This window comes from Lycorma delicatula, chromosome 4, assembly GCF_047948215.1.
Source record: "Lycorma delicatula isolate Av1 chromosome 4, ASM4794821v1, whole genome shotgun sequence".
NCBI lineage: Eukaryota > Metazoa > Arthropoda > Insecta > Hemiptera > Fulgoridae > Lycorma > Lycorma delicatula.
The window spans coordinates 182003365-182026235 of NC_134458.1; the positions used below are offsets into that span (position 1 = coordinate 182003365).

Below are 22871 nucleotides of genomic sequence, written 5' to 3' on the forward strand. Positions count from 1 at the left end.
CATGCTTAATTTCTGATCCAGTGCAGGGGTGCAGAGGGGAAAAAAGGTACCTATTAAAATAAAATTTTTCCATACAGTGTTAAGAAATTCAAATACTTTTAAAAACGTATTATTTTATAATTTAATTACAGTGGTAGTATCTCAAATATTATATTTCTGACCGTTATTTTTCAAAGAATTTACTAAAGATATGAAAGTCATAAAGGTGTGTAATGAAATACAATTTTTGTAGTAAATTGTAAATGCTTATTTTAAGTAATAAAAGGCTAATTTTATCAATTATTTTTAAATTTTTTGGAAAACTTGAATTGTTTTAGAGAAGCTGTAATTACTCGTAAAATAGACTGAAATACAATTTTTGTAATAAATTGTAAATGCTTATTTTAAGTAATAAAAGGCTAATTTTATCAATTATTTTTAAATTTTTTGGAAAACTTGAATTGTTTTAGAGAAGCTGTAATTACTCGTATAATAGACTGAAATATTATTTAACAATTTAAATTGTACATGAACTTTTAAAATTGAAGTGTAAAAGCGTGTAAAAGCTAAAAGCATTAAAATACAACTATTACAGAAACGTTTATTTTTACTTATTATAAACTTTTGATGAGTTATTTGTATTCCTAAATAAGGCGTTTTATAAATGTTTATAGAAAATTCTAGAAAAAATCATTTCTGTCCAAGAATATAGGTATATCTTAAAACATTTTTTTTTGTAATATATTTAGACACATAACTGAAATTCAGCATTTTTCAAAGAAGTACATTTATTCTTAAACATGGATCAAGAAGCAATCTGTCTTATATGTAGAGATTTTACACAACGTGTATCATTACAGAAGAAAGTCTCAAAAAATGTACAAAATCTAGTTTGCAAAGGCAGGATTAAAGCATGTCAAATTTCAAAAGTATAAATCATTAGAAATACATGAATCGTGTTCAAAATGTTACAAAGCTGACATGGGACACTCAGTGAACAGCACTGACGGCGCGGGCACCTCTACTGCTGCTTATTATGCCTTGTCTCTTACTTCTCATATCACAAACCAATATTAAACAAACTTGTTGTAGAATATTAGTCAAAATAAATATTATGTACCATTTAGTGTCTGTTTTATGTTAAAATTAAATTTAGTACAGAATGTGCTGTTTTTATTTCAATCCAGTACACTAAAAGTGAATCGCTGACATACAGACTGACCAATTTATCCGTAGAGTTGGCCAAATGAAGGAACTAACATTTTCCATTGGAGACTATCAGTTTTGTTCAAAAAAAAATACGATGGTGGCTCTCCTATTTAACTCTAGATAGGACATCTCTAGGATAGTATTTTATTTGGGAAGTAGAAAGATGGACGAAGCAGAAGCGATATAAAATGCCAAATAGCACAAGTGAAACAAGCTTTCAATCAGAAATATAATTTGCTTACATCAAAAATTAATGTGAGGAAAAGTTTTCTGAAAGCATATGTTTAGAGCGCAGCTTTATATGGAAGTGAAACGTGGATGATCGAAGTACCTGAGAAGAAGAGATTAAAAGCTTTTGAAATGTGGTGCTACAGGAAAATGTTGAAAGTCAGATGGGTGGATAAAGTGACAAATGAAGAGGTGTTGCAACAAACTGATGAAGAAAGAAGCATTTGAAAAAATCTAGCTAAAAGAAGAGACAGACTTTATCTGGTAGTAACCAGATCTTTCACTTTGGAATTTGCATTTAGAATGTGTGCGCAGAATGCTTCCATACTTCCATGCCAGTGGTCATTACATTTCTTATATGCTAAATCATGTAGGTTATATTTACAAGATATGAATAATTTACAAAAGAAAATGGATCCCATTGAATACAATAAATTCACTAACAAAAGTTACTTCACTGTGAGATGGTCAGAAAAATTTTGGGGCAGCATATGGACAGACATGTGCATAGAGCAGATTTTAATGCGCTCTATGAATCTATGAAGATCAAAAATGAACTAACACATGGTAGAGGAATCACTGATTCCATTTTAGCTAAATGGATATTAACAACGCCTACCATGGATACATCTCATATTTAATTCAAAACTTTTGTTAACGTTTCTTTCACTTCATCTGAACAACATGTTGATGCTCAATCACCACATATTGATCAAATCACTAAGGATTTACAATTATTAATTTCTTCTTCAAGTGGGATCCTTTCACAGCTTCTGATATCCTTGCTTTACTGACAACTAGTATAACTGCTGATGAAAAAATAAATTGTCATAATACTTTTGAAACTGATTTACAAATGATGGCTAATATTGTTGAATAAACACTTGGCTGTCTTTAAATTAAAAAAAAAAAAATCAAGTGGTCCCTCTGCAGCAAGTTACAATTTGTAAGAAAGAAAAAGATTGATCCTGCATTGATATTTCAAAGAATTACTGTTGCCATGCATGATAAACAAGCTGAATTGGAGACTTACCTATCATATGAATTGGCACCATATCCACTTTTGGTTTTTAAAGATAGCCTTCTCCACAAAACAGAGAAATCCAAATTTTATTAAAGGTTCGAAGCTTTGAAAGGAATTCCTTCAAACAAAAATTGTACTTATGTCATAAATGAAGGATTTTTATTACACAAAGTAATTGGCCTCAAACACAAACATTTGAAAATGTATTCAATGAATACGTTAATTTTGTTTCAAGAGATTATGCATGCAACAGCTATATTGTTTCTGATAGCTAATGGGAAAATTTAGAGGAGTACAAAAATGGCCGGGAGACATCACAGACAGGTTAGACAAATATGTCCAGATATAGATATTGGAAGTATGATGAGTTTCGCATATTTGAAAATTTTTTTCAAATGAAACAAAAAGAAATTCATTACAAAATTACGCAAAAGGCTTTAACATGCAGGTTTTAAAACGAAGCAAGCTTTTGAAGATGCTGATACGCTTGCTGTAGAAATGACTACAGACATAGCTATGGATCGCAAACCGACAATAATTATAGCTCAAAACAGACCATTTGGTCATTTTTTCAAAGAGAGTAACTGCGAATAAAAACATATACTTCTGGAAACTGAGCAACCACAAAAAGGCTCAAAAATCTGTCAAAAAAACAGCCCTATCGCACTTTTAGTTTCGTTGTAAATGGCAGTCAACTTTGATCAGTTATATCTCAGGAGATAATTAACAAATTGAAACCTTTTTTTTAAAAAAAGGCATCTTTCCAAGTACTTTTAAGCTGTGCTTTTTAAAATTAATTTAGATAAAAATTTGTAAAGATACTCAATTTGTTTAAAAACAAAAAAATTGCAAGTATGTTTAAAAAATGCCCTAGGCACTCTCCTCATTAACTGATATAAATTTTTCAAAATGCATTTGAAAGTTTGGATGCGATTAAATTTTCAAGTATCTGGGACTTTTTTCAGACTATACAATTTGGAAAAATTGCATTTTTTTTTAATCTGGATTGCAAAAACTGTCATACCAAAATGTTCTTTGAGGCAAAATCCAAAAGTCCTATGTATAAGTACTTGAAAGAAATACCCAAAAAATCTTGTTTTTTTTTCATTTTTTTTGAGTTGTTGCTATTTTTGCATCAATAATAACATATTTTTCAATTTGCAACTGAATATATTGTGTGTAAAATTTAATAACAAAACTTTTTTCTATCACAATCTTTTCTCTAAAATGGTTATCGAGTTATCTAGGGAAACAGGAGAAAAAAATGAATATTTTTGCAATTTTTTTACATTTTGTTTAATAAAAATTTAAGTACACCTTTTTAAACTGGTACATAATGAAATAATCATTTCAGATGATTTCCGAAGGCATTAAAGCAAAAATTAGTGATCATACATAGAAAAAACCCTGCCCAAAACAGATACCACCTGGACTAACAGTCTGTACAAAAAATTACATTACTCAATAAAATCATTACAAATAAAAAAAATCAAGTAAAAATTAAAGAAAGCAATGATAATTTGAAAAAAGTTTCTGCATCACAAAAAAGGTATCAGTAATATTAAATATTTTAGTTATAATAATTTCCACATCACAAAAAACTGAAAATACAATAACAAGCAAAGACTAGATAAAGCAAAGACAATTATAACTAAATATACACAGTTTTTTTACTAATAAAATATGTTATCTTAATCTAATCCAACAAATTAAAACTGAATAAAGTAATATTAAATTTTTTCATCCATTAAAAAAACTATTTTCTAAATTTAAAAAATCATCATTTTATATTTGGTTATTTAAAATTTAACTCCAATACTTAATGTATGATCTACTTAATGAGTATATGATCTTAATGTATGTATACTTAAATTATTATTTAAGTATAATTTATACTTAAATTATAATACTAAAGAATATAATGCTTTAATAATGCTAAAGAAGAGTCGTATTTTTCTTTAAAACTTAAACTAAATTTATTTAAAATACAAAATCTGAAATTAATAAATTTCAATTATGTATTTTACAGTCAGTAGAAACAAAAGAAAAAACATTTTCAGGCAGATCACAGTAAAAATAATTTTATTCACTTACGTGAAAATCATAAGTTAATTAAACCTGAAAAGACCTTCTATTTAACAAAATCCAAGAAAAATCTACACACAAGGAGTCTGGCAAGGACAACTAGTCCTTGCCAGACAGAAAATAAAACACAGAAATTTATTTGTAGATTATGCAAACATACCATTAGAATGTTAATTTACTGTCTGCTATAATGAACAATATTGTAAATGTTATATTAATGTGTTCTTTTATTTAAATTTTGTTTTGTATGATTTGAAAATTTTAAGTTTACCTTTTTATGATTTTAACATTTTATACCACTTGGGCATGGTATTCTATTATTATATGGTATTTTATTATTACCTTTATATAGGTATTATATCATAAGTATTCTATTATGCAGCAAATGAAATAGGTAAGATGACAGACAAAAACAATAGACAATGATGGGGTAAGCAATGATGACACCCTTATCAGGAATTGAACTGAAGACCCACTGATCTAGAAGCCAGCATGCTAACTCGGTAGAGCAAGAATGTTTAACAGTAAGATAATAACCATATTATCTGTTAGGTTTTATTAATGTATGTGGTAGTGATGATGGTTGTTCTTATCAGTCCCAGTTGAGGAAATAGTAGTGATAAAATCGCTACTGCGATTTCCAAATTAATCAATCTTGTACTGTATGTACAGTTTTTCATCCACTCTACCGAACACAAATCTTAACAGATTTCAACAAAACTTACTAGGATGATGTTAACATATTGGGAATAGAGATCTATTGATTTTCAAATGAATCGGTTCACAGGAACTGGAGTTCGAGCCAAAAACAGAGTTTTTTGGTACTTTTTTATAATTCTACAGGCGCAATTTTTGATTGATTTTGATCGAACTGGGTAGGATGATGTAAATCTAGTAGAACCCTACCAATCTTCAAGGGAATCAGTTTACAGGAACCAGAATTTAAAAAACTGGAACTTTGCAACAAAACCAGAAATCCACCCTTCTGATGCTCTTACTGCAACAAGTTTTTTTCTACTGCAATCTATCCAAAGTTCTAAATTAACAAGGTAACAATTAAATACCAATTAGAAGCATATATGTCTTAACATCATTTCTCAATATTACAGATCTTTGTTTTTACAATCTGAAGAATTTTCTGACTTATCTGATACTTTTTCTTTATTAACAATTTCTGAACATTTTTCAATATTTTCCAACTCAGCTTTCCTTCCAACTTTTATCATACTTTCACTTATTTCTTTATCTTTTATCATAAAATCAGATGATTTATCTTTTTTACTGTAAGAACAGTCATCACCACTGCATTGTGGTACATAATGAACGTGCAAATGTACTTGTGGACTTCCCGACTTAATTTTAATTAATTTTTCTTCATCATCTGAAGAAAAATCAATTAAATCAAATTCATTTTTTAACACTGCTGCTGTTTCTTCAGTAATATTATTTGAATTTCTATTATAAGCATTATCTTTTATTGACGGTGTTAAAGATGACTGAGGTATATTTTCAATGAACTGTCTTTCTTGTCTTTGATTATAATGTGGGGTAGAACTTCCAATTTCAAAAGTAGCTAATAGAGTTCTAAATGATATTTTACCCCCAATAAAAACAACAGTTATTATTATAATAAACATTGCTACAAGAAAAATTATAATAGGTACAACAAATCCTTTATATGGCCATGGTATTGCATCTGAAAAAAAAATTAAAAACTATAAATAATTGATCAATAATTCTTTATGTATAAATATGTGCAATATAACATATAAAAACACTTTCCAAAATTGCATTCTCACCTTGATCATGAAAAATAAAAATATCAAGAAAAATTGGGCTTGAAAATTGATGAGATCATTCACTAACATATAATGCTATGATATTCCTCTAGAAAGTAGGCAACAACAACAACAGCATCCAACCATAAAAATTCCCATTACATGCTTTGCACTCAATCCACAGGAAAAACAGAGCTTAAGAAAATCAAAAATCATATTCTGATTTTAGTTTTTCTACTTTTTATTTCAATAACCACTTCAGATCAAAAAATGGCTAAAAACCAAAAAACCTAAGCTTCACCTTCAATGATGGAACAGCTGGTCATGATGGCTTTTTGAATGTTGACACCAGTTCCAAAATCTTTCCTTTTAGGCAAAATCAGTTTAAAATGTAAATAGTCACAAGAACTCAAATGAGAAGAATAGGCATAACGTAGAACCACAATAGTACTCTTCTGGGTTAAAAATTTTTAAATGGTTAAACGATGGATAGTGAAGTGTGAAAAGAGATGTTAGATGCAGTATAACATTGTTAAAACACTTAACTGTATACAAAGAACCACTTTCCTGAGCCATTTAAGTACCTCATAATACTGGGTAATTCAAAAAGGACTTCACAAGTTTAAAAGCATATAAAAATTTATTAAGATAACTAAGAGATTCAGTTGAGGTTTTATTTCATAACAAAACACATCAAGTTTTGACTATATAGTTCATTAGAATGTACTTGCTGTGTGTTTTAGTTTCACAATTTAAAGTAAGCAACTGCAGTTCAATGTAATTTTCATAGAGTACAGTAGGGAGCCTCCTAGTAGGCACACAATTTACTCTTTGTATCAAACCTTTATTGAGACAGGTTGTTCTGTTAAACAAACAATATCATCAGGATGCCCACACATCCCTGAAGTTGCTGTGGAACAACTCGGAGAAGCTATTCTCTTAATCCATTAGTCCATTAATTTGTGTTCTGTTTTTGATCACGATTTAACCCAAATAAAAGAAGGATTAATTTTATTGCAATCATTTCTGTAAAACAGAGAGAAACAATCGTTTTCAAATTATCAATGCTTATAAAAAAAAATTAATATCTAAAAACTACCAACATTACAGCAACCAAATTTGGTACTGCATTAGCAAGTAGGTAGGATGAGGTGCTATTAAAGAAGAGTACTTCCAGAAAGTATAATTATGAATGCACAGATGGAAAGAAAATGAGCCTCTGAACTATTACCTATATCTGCATTCATTATACATAACAAAAATCATCACTGCAAATCTCATAAGCATATTACAAAATAAAAATTAAATCTTATTGGAAAAAAACAGTAACACATGTATTCTGTAAAGTAAAAAAATTATACTAACACGAATATAATTCCATTATTAGCAAATCATTTTACAGTTCAGTCATGTAGACATACCCAATAATCCTTTGACAAAGCTTCCAATGGCAATCCCTAATTTATCAGCTGGATGCAATATGAACATGGAAAGAGTTTCTGATAACACAATAGTTGGATTCACTTCAACAATTGGCTCGATCATCTCTCTTTTTAAAAATTCCTCACATTCTTTTTCATAAGAAACTACAACAGAGAATAAAAATATTAAAAATGATAAAAACAGTTCTACTTTTAAGAGTAATTCCTTAAAACATATTTAATAATACCAAAATGAGCTATCCTAAATGTTAACTGAAGCTCACTAAATTTTTATAAGTAAAAGTCTGCAGCATGTATTTTGATTGTTAAACATTAATCTTAAAATAAAATAATTTCAAGTTTTTTTTTAATTTTTTTATTTTTTAGATACAAATAATCTTTACATTGTTTTTTTTTTTTTTATTTACTACTGTTATATTTATACTTCAACAACTTTGAATAATTTACAGAATCCTGTATAAGGTAGTAAACTACATTTCTCTCAAAGTGATAATTCTACAACACCTAGAATGTCTTAAAAAGTAGCTAAAAATTACAGGGTATAAAGTAAAGTAAAATGCCAACAACCAACACTACATTACATGAATTGATTTTCATACAGTTTACAATTATTTTCATTCATTACATACAGTTTAGAATAATGGGTACAATTCAATACGTATTGCTGGCTTGTTTTGTGTTTGATGACCATAACAATTGATACCACATAAAATTTAAAAAAGTTAAATCTACAAATAATAATTGTTTAAAAAGTGAAGAGCACATATATTTATATATTATTTTTGAAAGCAATGTACAAGTGTTTTTTTGTTTTTTTTTTTAATTTAAACATATGCATATGGTCATTAAGTGAATGACATCTTTAGTTACTCTAGAACATTTTTATCATCAACTTTACCCTGAAAATGAAATAAATAATTTAGTTTTTTACACAAGCTAATCTTTAACAGACTTCTGATCAGCTGTCAAAAATAAACTAGTGGAAAACTGTTGATTACCTCATTAAATACAGAGCTGCAGTCTATTTTTATTCAGTTCACAAAATCAATGTTGCACGTTTTGTGAGCAAAAATTAATTTCACTGACCAAATTAATAAATGCTATCATCACAATATGTCACAACTTTACTATAAAACACTGAAAAAATAATAAAATCAATCCACAAGTATTAGTGTAGGATATTACAAATGGTGTTTTTGACTTCATCAAAGAGAAATTACACAATTTTATTTTCATAATCAGTTAAATATCACAATTTGTTAAAATGATATTTTATATTTTGATACAATCATTATTTCTACATTAGATATTTCATACTGTCTGAATTTTCAGATCATTTACTTCCAATCTTCCTTTAATTACACAATCAGTTATAAGATTTTAATAACCACTATAATTACACAGTCAATAATACAATTTGAATAACCACTATAAAAATTAAAAAAAGTGTATCCTTACAGTAATAATAAACATACTGATACCAAGTCATGCTGTCAGGTCTGCAGTAAATAGGAATTCTACCTTCATGAATCATTTTTGCAGAAAATCTTTTAGCACCAGCTATCTAAAATAAAAAAATAAAAGATTATTTCCATGAGAACAGATGCATAATTATGTTTATATATAAATAAACCAACCTGGGCAATGTTGCTTTGAATATACCAATATTCACTTAAAGCTCAGAAAATGTTGGACCGATCTAAATGATTCTTTTACTAAACTGTGTTTTTACTGAACTTTTTTAATGATAATTTTTGGTAGAAAGTTGTAAATAGATGCAATGCACAGATAAGCAGCAAAGTTTAAATTGAGAGCATGTCTAATTTTACAGCATGTTTTTTTAATAATATTTAGAGTTGACTAAATTATGTTCTTTTAATAAAAGATTCCCACAACAGAAATTAGGAATGAATTTTAATTTGGTTTTCATATACTAAAATTGGGTTAAATGTTTTCTAGATAACAACTAAATAGCAAACGTTATTGTAACACAATTCTTAATTAAGAAATCAATGAGGTAAATATTTAGAATAAATGCTCTTTGTATATATATAATTAAGAATTTATCTACAGATTGCTAAACTGAATTTTTCATGTTATCATCATTGGCAAACTATTTTACAGTAGAGTGCTTTACGTATACCATTACAGAGGGGGGAAAAATTTGTGAATAACTACTTACATACTAGCTTATACAGTCATCCATGTCTTGCAAAAATAAATAAAAAGCACTTCTTTTTTCAGTTCACATAGTAATGTTATTATATCGCCAAATTTTAATAGTATTTACACTAAAATGCTATTACAACTTATTCAGCAAAATTAATAACTTAGTTCTATTTTTGTAACCTGAAATTTTTTCAACAATACAATAATTAAGCAAAAAAGCCAGCAAAGAATTGCATAACTTACCTGGTTTGTCTTGTGGCAACAGAGCGATTCAACTTTGACAGGCTACCACTAAGAGAATTAAGAATATTAAGGTATGTAAGAATGCAACTAGAAAATTTGTCTACTATAAGAGTTAAATTTTGAAATGAAAAACCCTTAATAATTGTACTTCCCCTTCCTAAACCAAACATAACAACTTTAATTGGCATCAGACCCATACTTAGAAGTCATTCAAAATCAGATAATCCATTCTGAAGATATCAAGTAAAATGATAACTGATGACAAAAGAAAAAAAATTGGCTTATTATCCACCACTCTGAATAAAATCACTCAAATACATAAATGGTGACATATTAATGTAATGGAATCATCTAATTAGTATATGACAAGTTGAACAAATAAGCTGAATTTTTATGTAATATAAGAAAATAAAATTTTTTGTTAAGTTCCTACTATATTTGACTGTACCTGTTACAAATTTATTTTAAATAATTATATGGTACAAAAATATTTGAAAAATGTATAATTTATGCATAAATTCCATTATCATTATAATACGAGTATATCCTCTGTACCACTTCAAAATTATAAGATATGTTCTAGTGCGTGTGCATATGCGTGTCTGTGTGTGTTTCCATTTCAAACATGTCTAATACATAATTTCCCCTTCCAAAAAGTAATTTTTTTTATTAAAAAATAAAATTATTACAACAAATTTACACAAAAAAATCAAACATAATTATACCACTCTTTCCTTGAACAAGTCATTATCACCCCCACCAGTAAATTTTCTAGAGAAAAAAAATTTACCTACTAGAAATGATCAAATTCTAAATAAACTAAAAAAAAAAATAGATAATTTTTTACACTTATTAAAAATAAATAATAATAAATTTTTAGAAACTGTTATCATACTCAAGTATTCTGTTTAGTACAATGTACATTAAGAGGGATAAATTACAAATTATCTAAAAATCAGTTAAAAAGTAAAAGTGGATTAAAATTTAAAGTAAAAATGAAAAACTCTGAAATCTTACCTTATATAATCTAAACCAATTCCATCCAAATCCAGAACCAAAAATAATGAAAAGCAATGTAAATATTGTCAGCTTATAAGATTTTGTGGTGATTATTTGCCATAATGTAATACCAAATACGGAAGTAACACAAATAGCAATGCAATGCTGAAAATAAAGTGGAAACACAATTAAGGGTAAGTAATATATCAAATATAAAAATACATTAGAATAGAATGGAAACATGCAGAATTTCACACATTCATAAATTCATGTACACACCCAATCATATTCAATACAATAGCTAGGGACAGTTTATCCAAAAATAAAATGTATTGGATAACTGATATAGCAAGTTATTTTCTAACAATTTCATACATTTCTGATGAAATATTTTTTATAGATAAAAAAAAAAAATATATATATATATATGATAAACCACTGGTACCCACAACTTTATTACTTCAGTAATAGAGTAATAGAACCCTTCCCATCTAGAAATGTGGTACAATTGCTTCCAGTTATACTAGGTGCACAAAAAAGAATATCAGGGTTTTAAAGCTATTTATATCTCTTAACTTTGACTTACAGTAATGAATCATACATAAAATGAAAAATAGTAACTCTTACAGTTTTTTTCCCTGCAAGTGTTCAATGTGAGCACCTTTCAACACACAGCACACATCTACAGGAAAGTTCATCCTATACTTTATCCAGCATGTCTGGAGTGATGGAACCGACAACTGCTTCAATCATGTATCTCAAATCGGGTAGATTAGCGGGTACAAGAGGCACATACACAAGATCCTTTGCAAAACTCCAAAGGAAAATGAAAAAAGGAAAAGAATCACATGGATCCACTGTAAATAAGCTCTCACTGGGTTCATGCCGATCAATCCAACAGTTGAGGAAAACATAATCAATCCTGTACAGTTATTCTAATGCGGAAGTCCATCTTAATAATGTTTGATCACCATATAAAGATTTCTTTCGTGCATTTTTTATACAAAACCATTCTTGGTTTACTCAAGTAACTGCCAAAAATAGAATTATGAATTCAGCTGATTGAAACTTGGTATACACTCCTAGCAGATATATCAATTCACATACTGTAATAGAAAAAGAATATTGGGAGAAATAAAATGGATAGATAGAGAAATAGGTTATTAAAACATTCTCTTTTATGGTTAAAACATTCTATACATGTTTACTGAAATATTTAGTGTTATATATAGTAATATTCATATTGTTAATATTGAAATATAAAATGTTACTAAAACCTTTTATTGCACTCAACATAAAGTAAATAGTGTGGTTACACAGCATTTTGTTACTCAGAAAACCAAAAACTACTTTTCTGTTTTTACCGAAAGTCAAAACCATAATTTTTTAAATCAATGATAGACATTGCAACCCAGGCATACCAGACTTATAGATTTTATTTGCAGGATTACAAAAAGCTACCTCAAACTGGCAGTAAGAGAAATATACTTCTATGGGACACTAATGTATACAGGGAAAAATAACCAAAGTTAAAATAGTATTTTACTCACAACCACTCAGCTGTCAGAATACCCAGTAGCTTCATGTACAGAAAGATGGAAGTAATTATATTGTATAAGAGAAACTGTCACTGCAAGTTAAAGCAGTTACTAAAGCTATGAATTCACGTTTTTTTTTTTTTTTTTTTTTTTGTCTTCAGTCATTTGACTGGTTTGATGCAGCTCTCCAAGATTCCCTATCTAGTGCTAGTCGTTTCATTTCAGTATACCCTCTACATCCCACAATATAATAATAATAATAATAATAATATATAATAATAATTTATATTATTTAGTAATACAAATTATTACAATAATTTATATTCACTAAACGTGAATATAAATTCACGTTTAGTGAATGAATATTCTTAGAGCAGGTGAATCTTTTCTGTTATTGCTGACTTCAAGCAAACAATGGATTATCTCCTTTTCTGCTCACTTAGTAAAGTAAGTATCTTGTACAATTAATGATATTATGATTTGACAGAAGATATTGAGAGATTGTACACATTAAAATTCTTGGAATTACAATTTATTTACTCTTAAATGACTACTATTTAGAAAATAAGTACATTATAAGTCACAAACAACAATTCTGATTTTACTACGAATGATTTTAATAAAAATTAATACTATAAGTTATTACGACAGTGAGACAACAATTACAAAATCAATAATTAAGTTTATACAAGGATAATTTACTTCTACTATTTTCAAACAAAACTAGCTTACAATGAAACCATGTCCCCTGTTCATAATGAACTGACCAATCAGCTTCTCGATTTGACCAAAAGAGAACAATATCTCAAAATGGAATACTCTTGTGATGCACTCTTCACTCATATCTTCGACTGTTACCATATTCACTTTTCAAATTTTATCAGACACTCATTTTTCATTTATCACACACTCACTTCAAATATTATCACATATTCACTTTGCATTTACAGCCTCACTTGCTGGTATTTATACCCCTGGGCCTACGGTTTGTCCTGATGTAACATCAGCCAATCCATCAAGTTCAATTAAACATAATGGGTTCAAAACATTTATTGTCCAAACCTTCCACACTATTTTAGAAATTTTTTCAACTTTCATTTGGAAGGTTCTGGGTTCAAAACCTAGTTAGAGTACCAATTTTCACCTGCTACAACATTCATCATAATCATAAAAAAAAGTAATTGTATACTAGCATGAGGTTATTAAAAAAATAAGATATTACACAGGTCCAACCAGTGTTAGTATTTTATAGTTATAATTTATATGGCTAACAGAAGTTTTATCAAAGGGAAATTAAGTAAATACAAAATTTGTTTGCTGATATTTCGCTTAATTCTGTTTTATTGTTTTTTTTTTCCTAAATGCAAATACTAAGTCCCTTCACATGAGCTGGGTGGATCTAGATTTACCCTGAAACAGTAATACTTAAGGATGATCATAATCACTTACAGATGGCAGCTCCTCTGTGATAAGTGATTCCTGAAAGACATTACGGTACTTACGTATTAACGCCACCGCAGCTACAGCTTTATTTAAAAACAAAGTAGCCAATCGGATTTCGGTGAAAAATGGGCCGATATAGAGTTTAACATAGATTCAAAACAGTCTCTTTATTAATTTTAATAAATGGTTATTTATATTTATTTATTTTATAAATTTTATATAACCAAACTTAACCTACGCTCGCTAACCTTGACTAATTATTAACAGGAGTGTTTTGATTATTTAAATAATAAATAATTGCAATAATTACTGAATTTATTAAATAAATACTCAAAAAATTACGGTGTTAATTAGTCAAGGTTAGCGAGCGTAGGTCAAGTTTGGTTAAATTATATATATAAAATAAATAAATATAAATAACCATTTAATAAAATTAATAAAGAGACTGTTCATTTTCCACCGAAATCCGATTGACTACTTTATTTTTAAATAAAGCTGTAGCTGCGGTGGCATTAATACGTAAGTACCAAGATTACTAAACACATTTTAAATATTTTCCATTAGAAGCCAAAACAAGAGTTAGTCCGACCTGATTTTTTCAGAATTAAATATTGGATATCAGTAAAACTCAATGATTTTTGGGACATGGAATGCACACAGTTTGTACAGAAAAGAACAAAAACCGAACCGAGAGGCATGTAGAACGATTGTGTTCAAGCAAATCGGAGAGTGAAATAATAGAGGTCAACATCTTGCAGATGAAAGGTGGCAGTAGAGTTCACAATCCTTCAACAACACATAAAAGATGAAACAACTAAGTAAAATCCAGTAATCTACAAAAATACATAAAACAAAATCAACATATATAATCTACTAAAATTTACCTGAGGGTAGTCTATAGGTAAACGTCCAAAAAATATAAAAAATGGTTTTACAACAGCAAATAAATCTTCAAAATGTAGTTTTGTATTTTCACTGGCTTCTTCTTCAAAATACTTATTTTCAAATGTAGTACCACTCACAGTTAAAATATCTGTTAACGCTTTATTTACAACATTAAGATCTGCATTACCAGTTTCTGCAAACAACTGTATAATTTCTAAATTATCTTGATTTACTATTAAATCTAAAGTAACTCTTTTACTATTTTTATTCTTAAGAACATAATCCTGTAAAAACAAAAGAAAATTATAAATATGCATACTCATTTATGAAATAATAATATTCAGTAAAGTTCTTATACATTTAAAACTTATTAGAAACAACATGATTTTTCAAGTTTATGGAAAGTATTCAAATCAACACACATTGAAAAGATAAATGTGAAATTTTACTGGGAAGATCAATTATACATAAAGTATACAACATTAGTTTTCATTATTTCTCTTGTACAAGAACATCCGTTCTTTTAGAGACTTCCTTATATAGTGCTTTCTTTATATATATAAATATATATATACTTCTTTTTTTTTCTTAAATGAATGATGTAAATAAACAATATTAATTAATGACCAGTAATTTCTTATTAAGAAAAGTAAATGCTGACTTGGTTAAGTACTTTCTTAAAAATTTGTTAGCATTTACTGGTCACTTTTATGAAATTAATAATTCACAAGTATTTGCATGTATTGTACTCACAGTATAAATACTTTTTTTACTTAATTTTAAACAATTATGATCACGTGTGCATTATTTCAATGAAAAGGAGTACTCTGATAAAACAAGCCCTGTATGTTTAAAAATATTCATACATTTCCATCATCACTGTTTCCTCATTCTTGAAATACATTCATAATTGTTTGTGTATTTGGATTGCCAGCATGTTGAAAGATGATTGTAAAACATAATTTACTGTAATGGTTAAGAACTATGTTGTGATGCAAGGTTAAGTTTGATACTTGCACTAATGTCACCCTGAACAAGTCACTGCCAGTTAAATTAATTGTAACTAAAGAAAAAGCTTGCTGGTTAAACATTTTAAAGAATCTGAACAGAGGGAAAAACCACGCAGAATAAAATTAAGAAAACACTAAAGAGTATGAAATTAAAAAAAAAGAACTGCAACAAGAAAACAGGAAGTATGGCCTTAAATTCGCTTACTACAATTAGTTGAATTTTGAATCTTCATAAATGCAGCAATGACATGCAAAGCAGTGTTTGTAAAGTAAAATGTAATGTTATGTATAGCAGTATCACTATAAAAACTGGTTAAAACTACAATAAAACTGTTAAAATCTGCTTAATGTTGGTCCAAGACTACTTTAAAAATGAATCGATCTTACATTTTGTTTAAGTAAATATTGTCTTTTTTTAAGAAAATATTGTTAGCAATCATTATTTGAATGCAGTTTTCAGTAAACACTGACATTAAAAAAAGTACTGAATAAAGTAAAAGTTTACTATTACTGATATTTTATTCACCTCATTACATTTTAAGTATGCACTTGCATACTTAAAAAACAATAAATAAAAGTAATTACTGATTTTTCACACTGCCCATTATATCAAAATATAACTGAAAATACTAGCCAATGACAGATACATCACACTTGAGGATTCAGAGTTCAGGAATCATGAATAGTGATAAAATAGCTACCAACAATAGTGATAGTTTAGAAACCACATAAACTTTACTAAATATGATGATTATACCAGGTGATTCAAAAAGGACTTCATAACTTTAAAAGCATATAAAGATTTATTGAGATAATGTACAGATTTGTTTGAGGTCTCATTTCAAAGAAAAACACAGAAAGTTTGTCACCTAACGTTCACTGTGGTTTGATATGGCTTCCATTTGTAATGCGACATACATCCCACATGAAGTCGATTTCATTCCAGACTGTTGCCAGCAAGTCGGGAATTACCTCTTCATTAGCTCAACAAGATCAGCAGGTAAAGGTGGTACATAAACCCCACAAGAAAAAATCTAGTTGGGTAAAATCTGGGAAGCAAGGTGGCCATACAATTGGGGCTTCACGACCAATCCACTGATTTGGGAATTGAGTTCAAGAAAATTCAGACTTCTAGGCAGTAGTGAGGTAGTGCCCTGTCTTGCTGATAGTAATGAAATCTTCTTGGTCATCATCTAGCTGAGGAACTAAAAATTTTTAAGCATGTCCAGATAAACAATACCATTTGTACAGTTGCCTCCTGGAAGAATGGGCTGTACAGTCTTTGTTTGCTTAGGGCACAAAAATCAATGAACTTAAGGCTATCACAAATGTGCTGCAAAGTTTCATGAGGGTTTTTGCTACCCTATATTTGGCAGTTATGAGTGTTTACCTTACCACTGATGTGAAACATTAACTCATCACTAAAAATTACATTGTCAAAAAATGTATCATTGCCACACAAAACAGCAGCTAAGCAACTTTGTTGTATTCGGTGATGTGTTAAACCATGGATAGTTTGTATGGCTTCAAATGCAATCATTTACATAATACACACCAAACATTCATTTGTGGAATGCCAGTCTCACATAACACACGTAACTGATTGATTTCTTCAGACTACATGAAAAGCTTTCTCCAGTTGTTCCACAGAAGTTTCATGGATGCATGGGCATCCTAGTGATTTTGTATGTTAACAGAACAACCTGTCTCAATGAAGGTTTGATACAAAGAGTAAATTGTATGCCAACTAAGAGGCTCCCTACTTTAATCTACAAAATTACGCTGAACTGGAGTTGCTTACTGCAAATCACGAAACCAAAACACACAGCGCTAAATGCATCCATTTTTAACAACAGTGGTAATAGTACTAGTAGCCAAATTAGTACTAATGAACTACGCGAGTCAAAACTTGATGTGTTTTGGTATGAAATGAGACCACAACCAAATGTATAAGTTATCTCAATGATTTTTATATGCTTTTAAAGTTGTAAAGTACTTTTTGAATCACCCAGTACATATTACACTAGATGCCATACACAAATAATTGTATGCAGCCAGACAAGAGAAAAATGGCAAACTCAAATCAAAATGAGAAAAATATCGGATGTTTCAATAAATATCAGATGGTAGGTTTACAAGGAAACTTAAGAATGAAGAGATTTATTTCCTATTGTCAAATCTTCTTCATTAGTTGAATATGCCATTGCATGGCTTATCAAAATTCTGGTGATATTAGACCCTACAAGTGGCATACTCACTCACTACACTATAAGGACTGGCTACATAATTGTACTCTTTCTTATATCTTAGGGACTCTATGTACATCACGGCATAAGAAAAATGCTAGAACTGTATAATGTAATAAATCAATGCAAAATTCACCCCTTTCTATCAAAAATCAAAGTCTAAAACAGTGTAACTATAATTAATCATTAAAAAATGTTACCCAAATTCTAATCCTAACAGCTTTTTATTTGTACTGACAAGTTTAATTTAATCTGGAATTCCAAAGAATTTTTGAAATTCTGAGAGCTTTTGTCTTTCGACTTTTTTAAACTTATATTAAAAATCATAAATTTAATATATAATTTTTTTAAACAAATGCTTTACTTTGCATCTTAATTGCAAACATTTTCTATAAGTTTTAACTTACCTAGAGATTGTTCAATAAATTGAACAATTAACTTTTATGCACTTTTCCAAAAATCAAAGTAATATTTTAACTCAAAATCCAACAAGTACTTAATCTATGAATTAAATAGATTGAAAAAACTTTCACATAAAAATATAATCTTCAAAAGAGCAAGATAGAAAAAAATTTGAACCAGTGAAAAAATAGATAAAGCTAAAAAAATGGTACATCAATCTTTTTGTAACAACTGTTTGAATAAAATTATTACTTCTGACTTGTGTTTATAAGACCTTTTTTCTTATTTTTTAACTCTTGAATCACTTCTTCAAGTACTGCTTTTCTTGGTAGAACACTCACAATAAAGTACTACATTTTTCACTTATAATATTAGCACAGTTTTAATTGTTTCTATTTTAAAGAGCAGAATTTATCTGACATTTATTTTATTTAATTTTTCTAATTTTCCTCTGTTTCCATCTCGCAAAATTTTTTAATAACCTGATTCTGCTACTTTGAATTTCAGTTAAGAAAATGATCAGGTAAAGATCATAAGAATTAACTAAAATGACAAGCCATTTAAAATTTTGTACTTTTATTCTATTAAAAATGCAACAAATATTCGTTTATAATGTTTCATAAGTGCTGTTTATTTGTCAATTAATATTATTATTTCTTCTGTTATTAATTAACTTTATTTATTTTTTAATTATTTCCTTAGTGTCTACTGACAGATAATTGTTTAACAATCAAAATGGATATCTAGTTTTAAAGTTTAGGTCAAAGTTTTGTTAAATGGTTTTTGAGTTTTCTTCATTACCAATTTACTTCAATAACCAATTAACAGACTTTTTTCAATTGAGAAGTTCTAATATTTTCAGTAAACTGTTAGTTTCTTTATAAGCTCCTTTAAAATTACACTTTTTAATATGATACTTTCAATTATCATTTCTTTTACTAAAATATCATCCACAACGAATATTTTACGGTCACATTAATAATAAGTGAACTGAAGCAAAATTTTTCTAATTAAATGCTTTATGTTTTCATCGGTAAATCCTTTCCATAGTTCAACATTGTACTGAATCTTTCTCCTCTGCACTTAAAATTTGATTACAAAGTAATTAAAACATTAACACACACTTAAAATCTGTAATGTTGAAGAAATAAAAATTGTGGAAATTTAATATAACTGCATGTACATTGTATAGATTCTAGTATGGAAAATGATCAAAGTAAATTCAAAGTGTGTAATATTAATTGTAGTTCCAATTACTACACATGTGTAAATAGGAAAAATTAGCAAACCAACTTACATTATACTTCTCTTTTACGTTTAACTGAATCTAACATTTTTAAGCTATTGAAAAGTTTTATTGTAAAAGTACCATTAAACGCGTTATATAGTCAACAATTCTTGAGAATTGTCACACCTCAATTTCTCTATACCAAATAAAGGGGAATTAGAATAAATCAACTTCAGAACGTAATGAACTTATATATAGTGTAAAAGAAAGAAGTTATAATTATTTTTAATTTTCCTAGATAAACTGAATCAAAGGATAAGAAAGTATTTACACCATGGGAAATATTTTTACATTTAATTATTATCAGCTCAACTCATGGACAGAAATTACAACTTTTATAAACACCCAATAAAATTCTGTAAAATATAATCGCTATTAATAATCAATTACTAAAATTATATAAGCTCATACAGAATTTAACCGATACACTTCATGATGTACTTATCATGTTATTGTTTTTTATTGATATCATAGATAATATGATACAAGATTTAAAATAAAAAAATAGCAGGTAATAAATAATTCTAAAAAGAAACAGCCAAACAATGCATACATTAAATTAATCCAATAACTGAGAAGTAACAAAACATAAATCTAAACTAACAGTTTTCATAAGTAACAGAATTTTATGAAAATTTCAGGTTATAAAAAATAAGCAGATTCATTGATTAACAATTTCATCAGTTAATTCAACAATACCAGCCATATACGAGTATGAACTACCAGTTCACATTAAAACTTACCTTTAATCCTGTAGCTCTCAGAAATAAATTGATAAATCTTTGCATATAAGCGGAACAATTTTCACAGCCAGCATTAACATCTGTACCCTGACAACTTCTATGATCAGCAGCTAATTTTGATTTAGATCCATGAACATAATTACGCATATCATGAGGATTTACATAATCTTTACAACCGTTATGAGTATCTTTTGTCTTGGGCTCATACACCTCCTTTTTGAAACCAATTTCCGATCCATGAACTAAATTACCAAATTCTACATGATTACACAGACAAAAACATGCACAGAATACTGTAAATGTTATTAAATGAAGTACGTAATAATAACTTTTCATAGCTGACTCATATGCAGCAACGAATCAAAAGTAAAAAAGAAATGTTTTCAAATCGAATTAATGCTAAAATATAAATATAAAACAGCTGACTACAGCGTACACACGATTTTTACGTCAAACCGTCACAGCAACTGGCTGCTACAAATGATCGTAGGATTTATTAATTTCGTCGACGAAACATTTTAGTAAACATAAAAATTTTAGTTTTTATTTAAAGACAATAACATACAAATGGATTAAATATATACAGTTACTGCAATAAAATATGAATAATCTTAAGTATTTGTTTTGCAATAGTAAATATGAAACAGAAGCTAATTAAAATTGAGTAACTATACAAACAGTACTCCACACCTTTTATTATTATAGAGATATAACAACTGCAGGAAGATATAATATATAGCTCTTATTATATTGCCAGAAGTAGAGGAAAATTTTAAATTGTTAATCCTAATTTTCTTTTGTGTTTTTTTAAAAACAATTAGATATCTATCGGCAATCTGTTCCCTCCAAGAAAATACGTATACAGAAGCTGTTGGGCTTTTCTGCTTCAAGAAAATGCGACTTTTCTTAGAAGTCGTGAATTTAAAAAAATGATAAACGGAATAAATTTAATAAACGATTCCATCATAAACGTTGAGTGTCGTTACCATTGTCAAAAAGTTTCAAAACATTTGGACATTGTTCAGACTTGAATTTTATATTGAACCAAACGCTGAGATCTTTTTTGCAATTGTAGGTATTTTGAGGTCTCTGTATAATGTTATTTGTAATGTACTAAGATGCATCTGTGATGATAAAACTTTGTTACTGAAAATATAATATACTGTTGTTGGATTTTGCTTATTTTCAAAGTAACTCTTTGCCATAGTTCCAGATAAGTTTAAGAATGGCTTTGTAAATATTTTTTTTATTCAGATAACTTTCAATTTTTATTTAAAATCCAATACAAGTGATGAAATATGAGTTTTACATGTGAGCCTTTTGCCAAAGTTCATACCAGGCATTTTAACTGAATTTGATTGTGGTAGCTGAATGTTACTTAGTGTAACAGGTGGGCAGGTGATTGATTGTTTGGAGAGAGAACACAATACTTTTATTTTCATTAGGCCTTATACACACAATTCTGCCACTCTTCTATGTTGTTTAACAGTTATTGAAATTTCTGTGATGCACTATCTGGCGACTCATGAAATGTTTGTTCTGTGATATCAGCTATTGTAATGTTTGAAAAAATAGGTAAATCAGTACATACAGAGCAAACAATCAGAGATAGAATACTTCCATGAGGAGTTTTGGCACTTATGAAAAATAGGTTAGGTTAGATGATCAGTCTGGAATTTACCTTTGAAATATTTACTACTTAAAAAAGAAATAAAAATGTTAAAATACTGTGCGGTAGATGCTATTTGATTTTAAAAAGAAGGCAATGTGTATATTTTATTAAAGACTTGACAGTCATCAGAAAAGCAGTAGAGCAAAATTTAGTATCTTCTAAGGTTGAATATCAGCAATAACTACAAATCTGATGGTACTCTGACCTGCTCAAAAACCAAACTGGTAGGTAGGTATTAGTTTATTTTATTCCAAAAAAGGTTTTAGTCTTTTAATTAAAAGATTCTCAAAAACATTTGAAAGTAGTCAGCAAACTAATTGGTCAATATGATGTAATATCATCAGGTGGTTTAAAAACTGTAACCATTTCTGTATTTTCCCATAGAATTGGGATTCTGAGAATGGTATTAGTAAGTAGATTCAAAGTAATTAGTGTACATTTCTTTTGTAGTAATTCTTTCAATATACCTCTAGTAATTAAATCCTAAC

General features: G+C 28.4%; 1 protein-coding gene across 1 annotated transcript; it reads right to left on the reverse strand.

Annotated features, from left to right (window-relative positions):
* Nucleotides 1–420: 420 nt before the first annotated feature.
* Nucleotides 421–21177, reverse strand: LOC142324128 (uncharacterized). The gene is made up of 6 exons (XM_075364806.1): nucleotides 20712–21177; nucleotides 15022–15306; nucleotides 11175–11321; nucleotides 9204–9309; nucleotides 7725–7889; nucleotides 421–6221 (listed from the first exon to the last, which is right to left on the reverse strand). The coding sequence occupies exons 1-6, from the start codon at nucleotides 21045–21047 to the stop codon at nucleotides 5629–5631; spliced, it is 1632 nt and encodes a 543-aa protein (XP_075220921.1). The 5' UTR covers nucleotides 21048–21177; the 3' UTR covers nucleotides 421–5628.
* Nucleotides 21178–22871: the final 1694 nt, after the last annotated feature.

Bases quoted from the DNA above. Each gene is read 5' to 3' on its own strand.
- LOC142324128 (XM_075364806.1), bottom strand. From the start codon at position 21,047: ATGAAAAGTTATTATTACGTACTTCATTTAATAACATTTACAGTATTC. The intron at 15,307-20,711 runs GTAAGTTTTAAT...TTGTTTTTACAG, and splicing joins TGAGAGCTACAGGATTAAAG to GATTATGTTCTTAAGAATAA. The intron at 11,322-15,021 runs GTAAATTTTAGT...CTTTATTTTCAG, and splicing joins TACCTATAGACTACCCTCAG to CATTGCATTGCTATTTGTGT.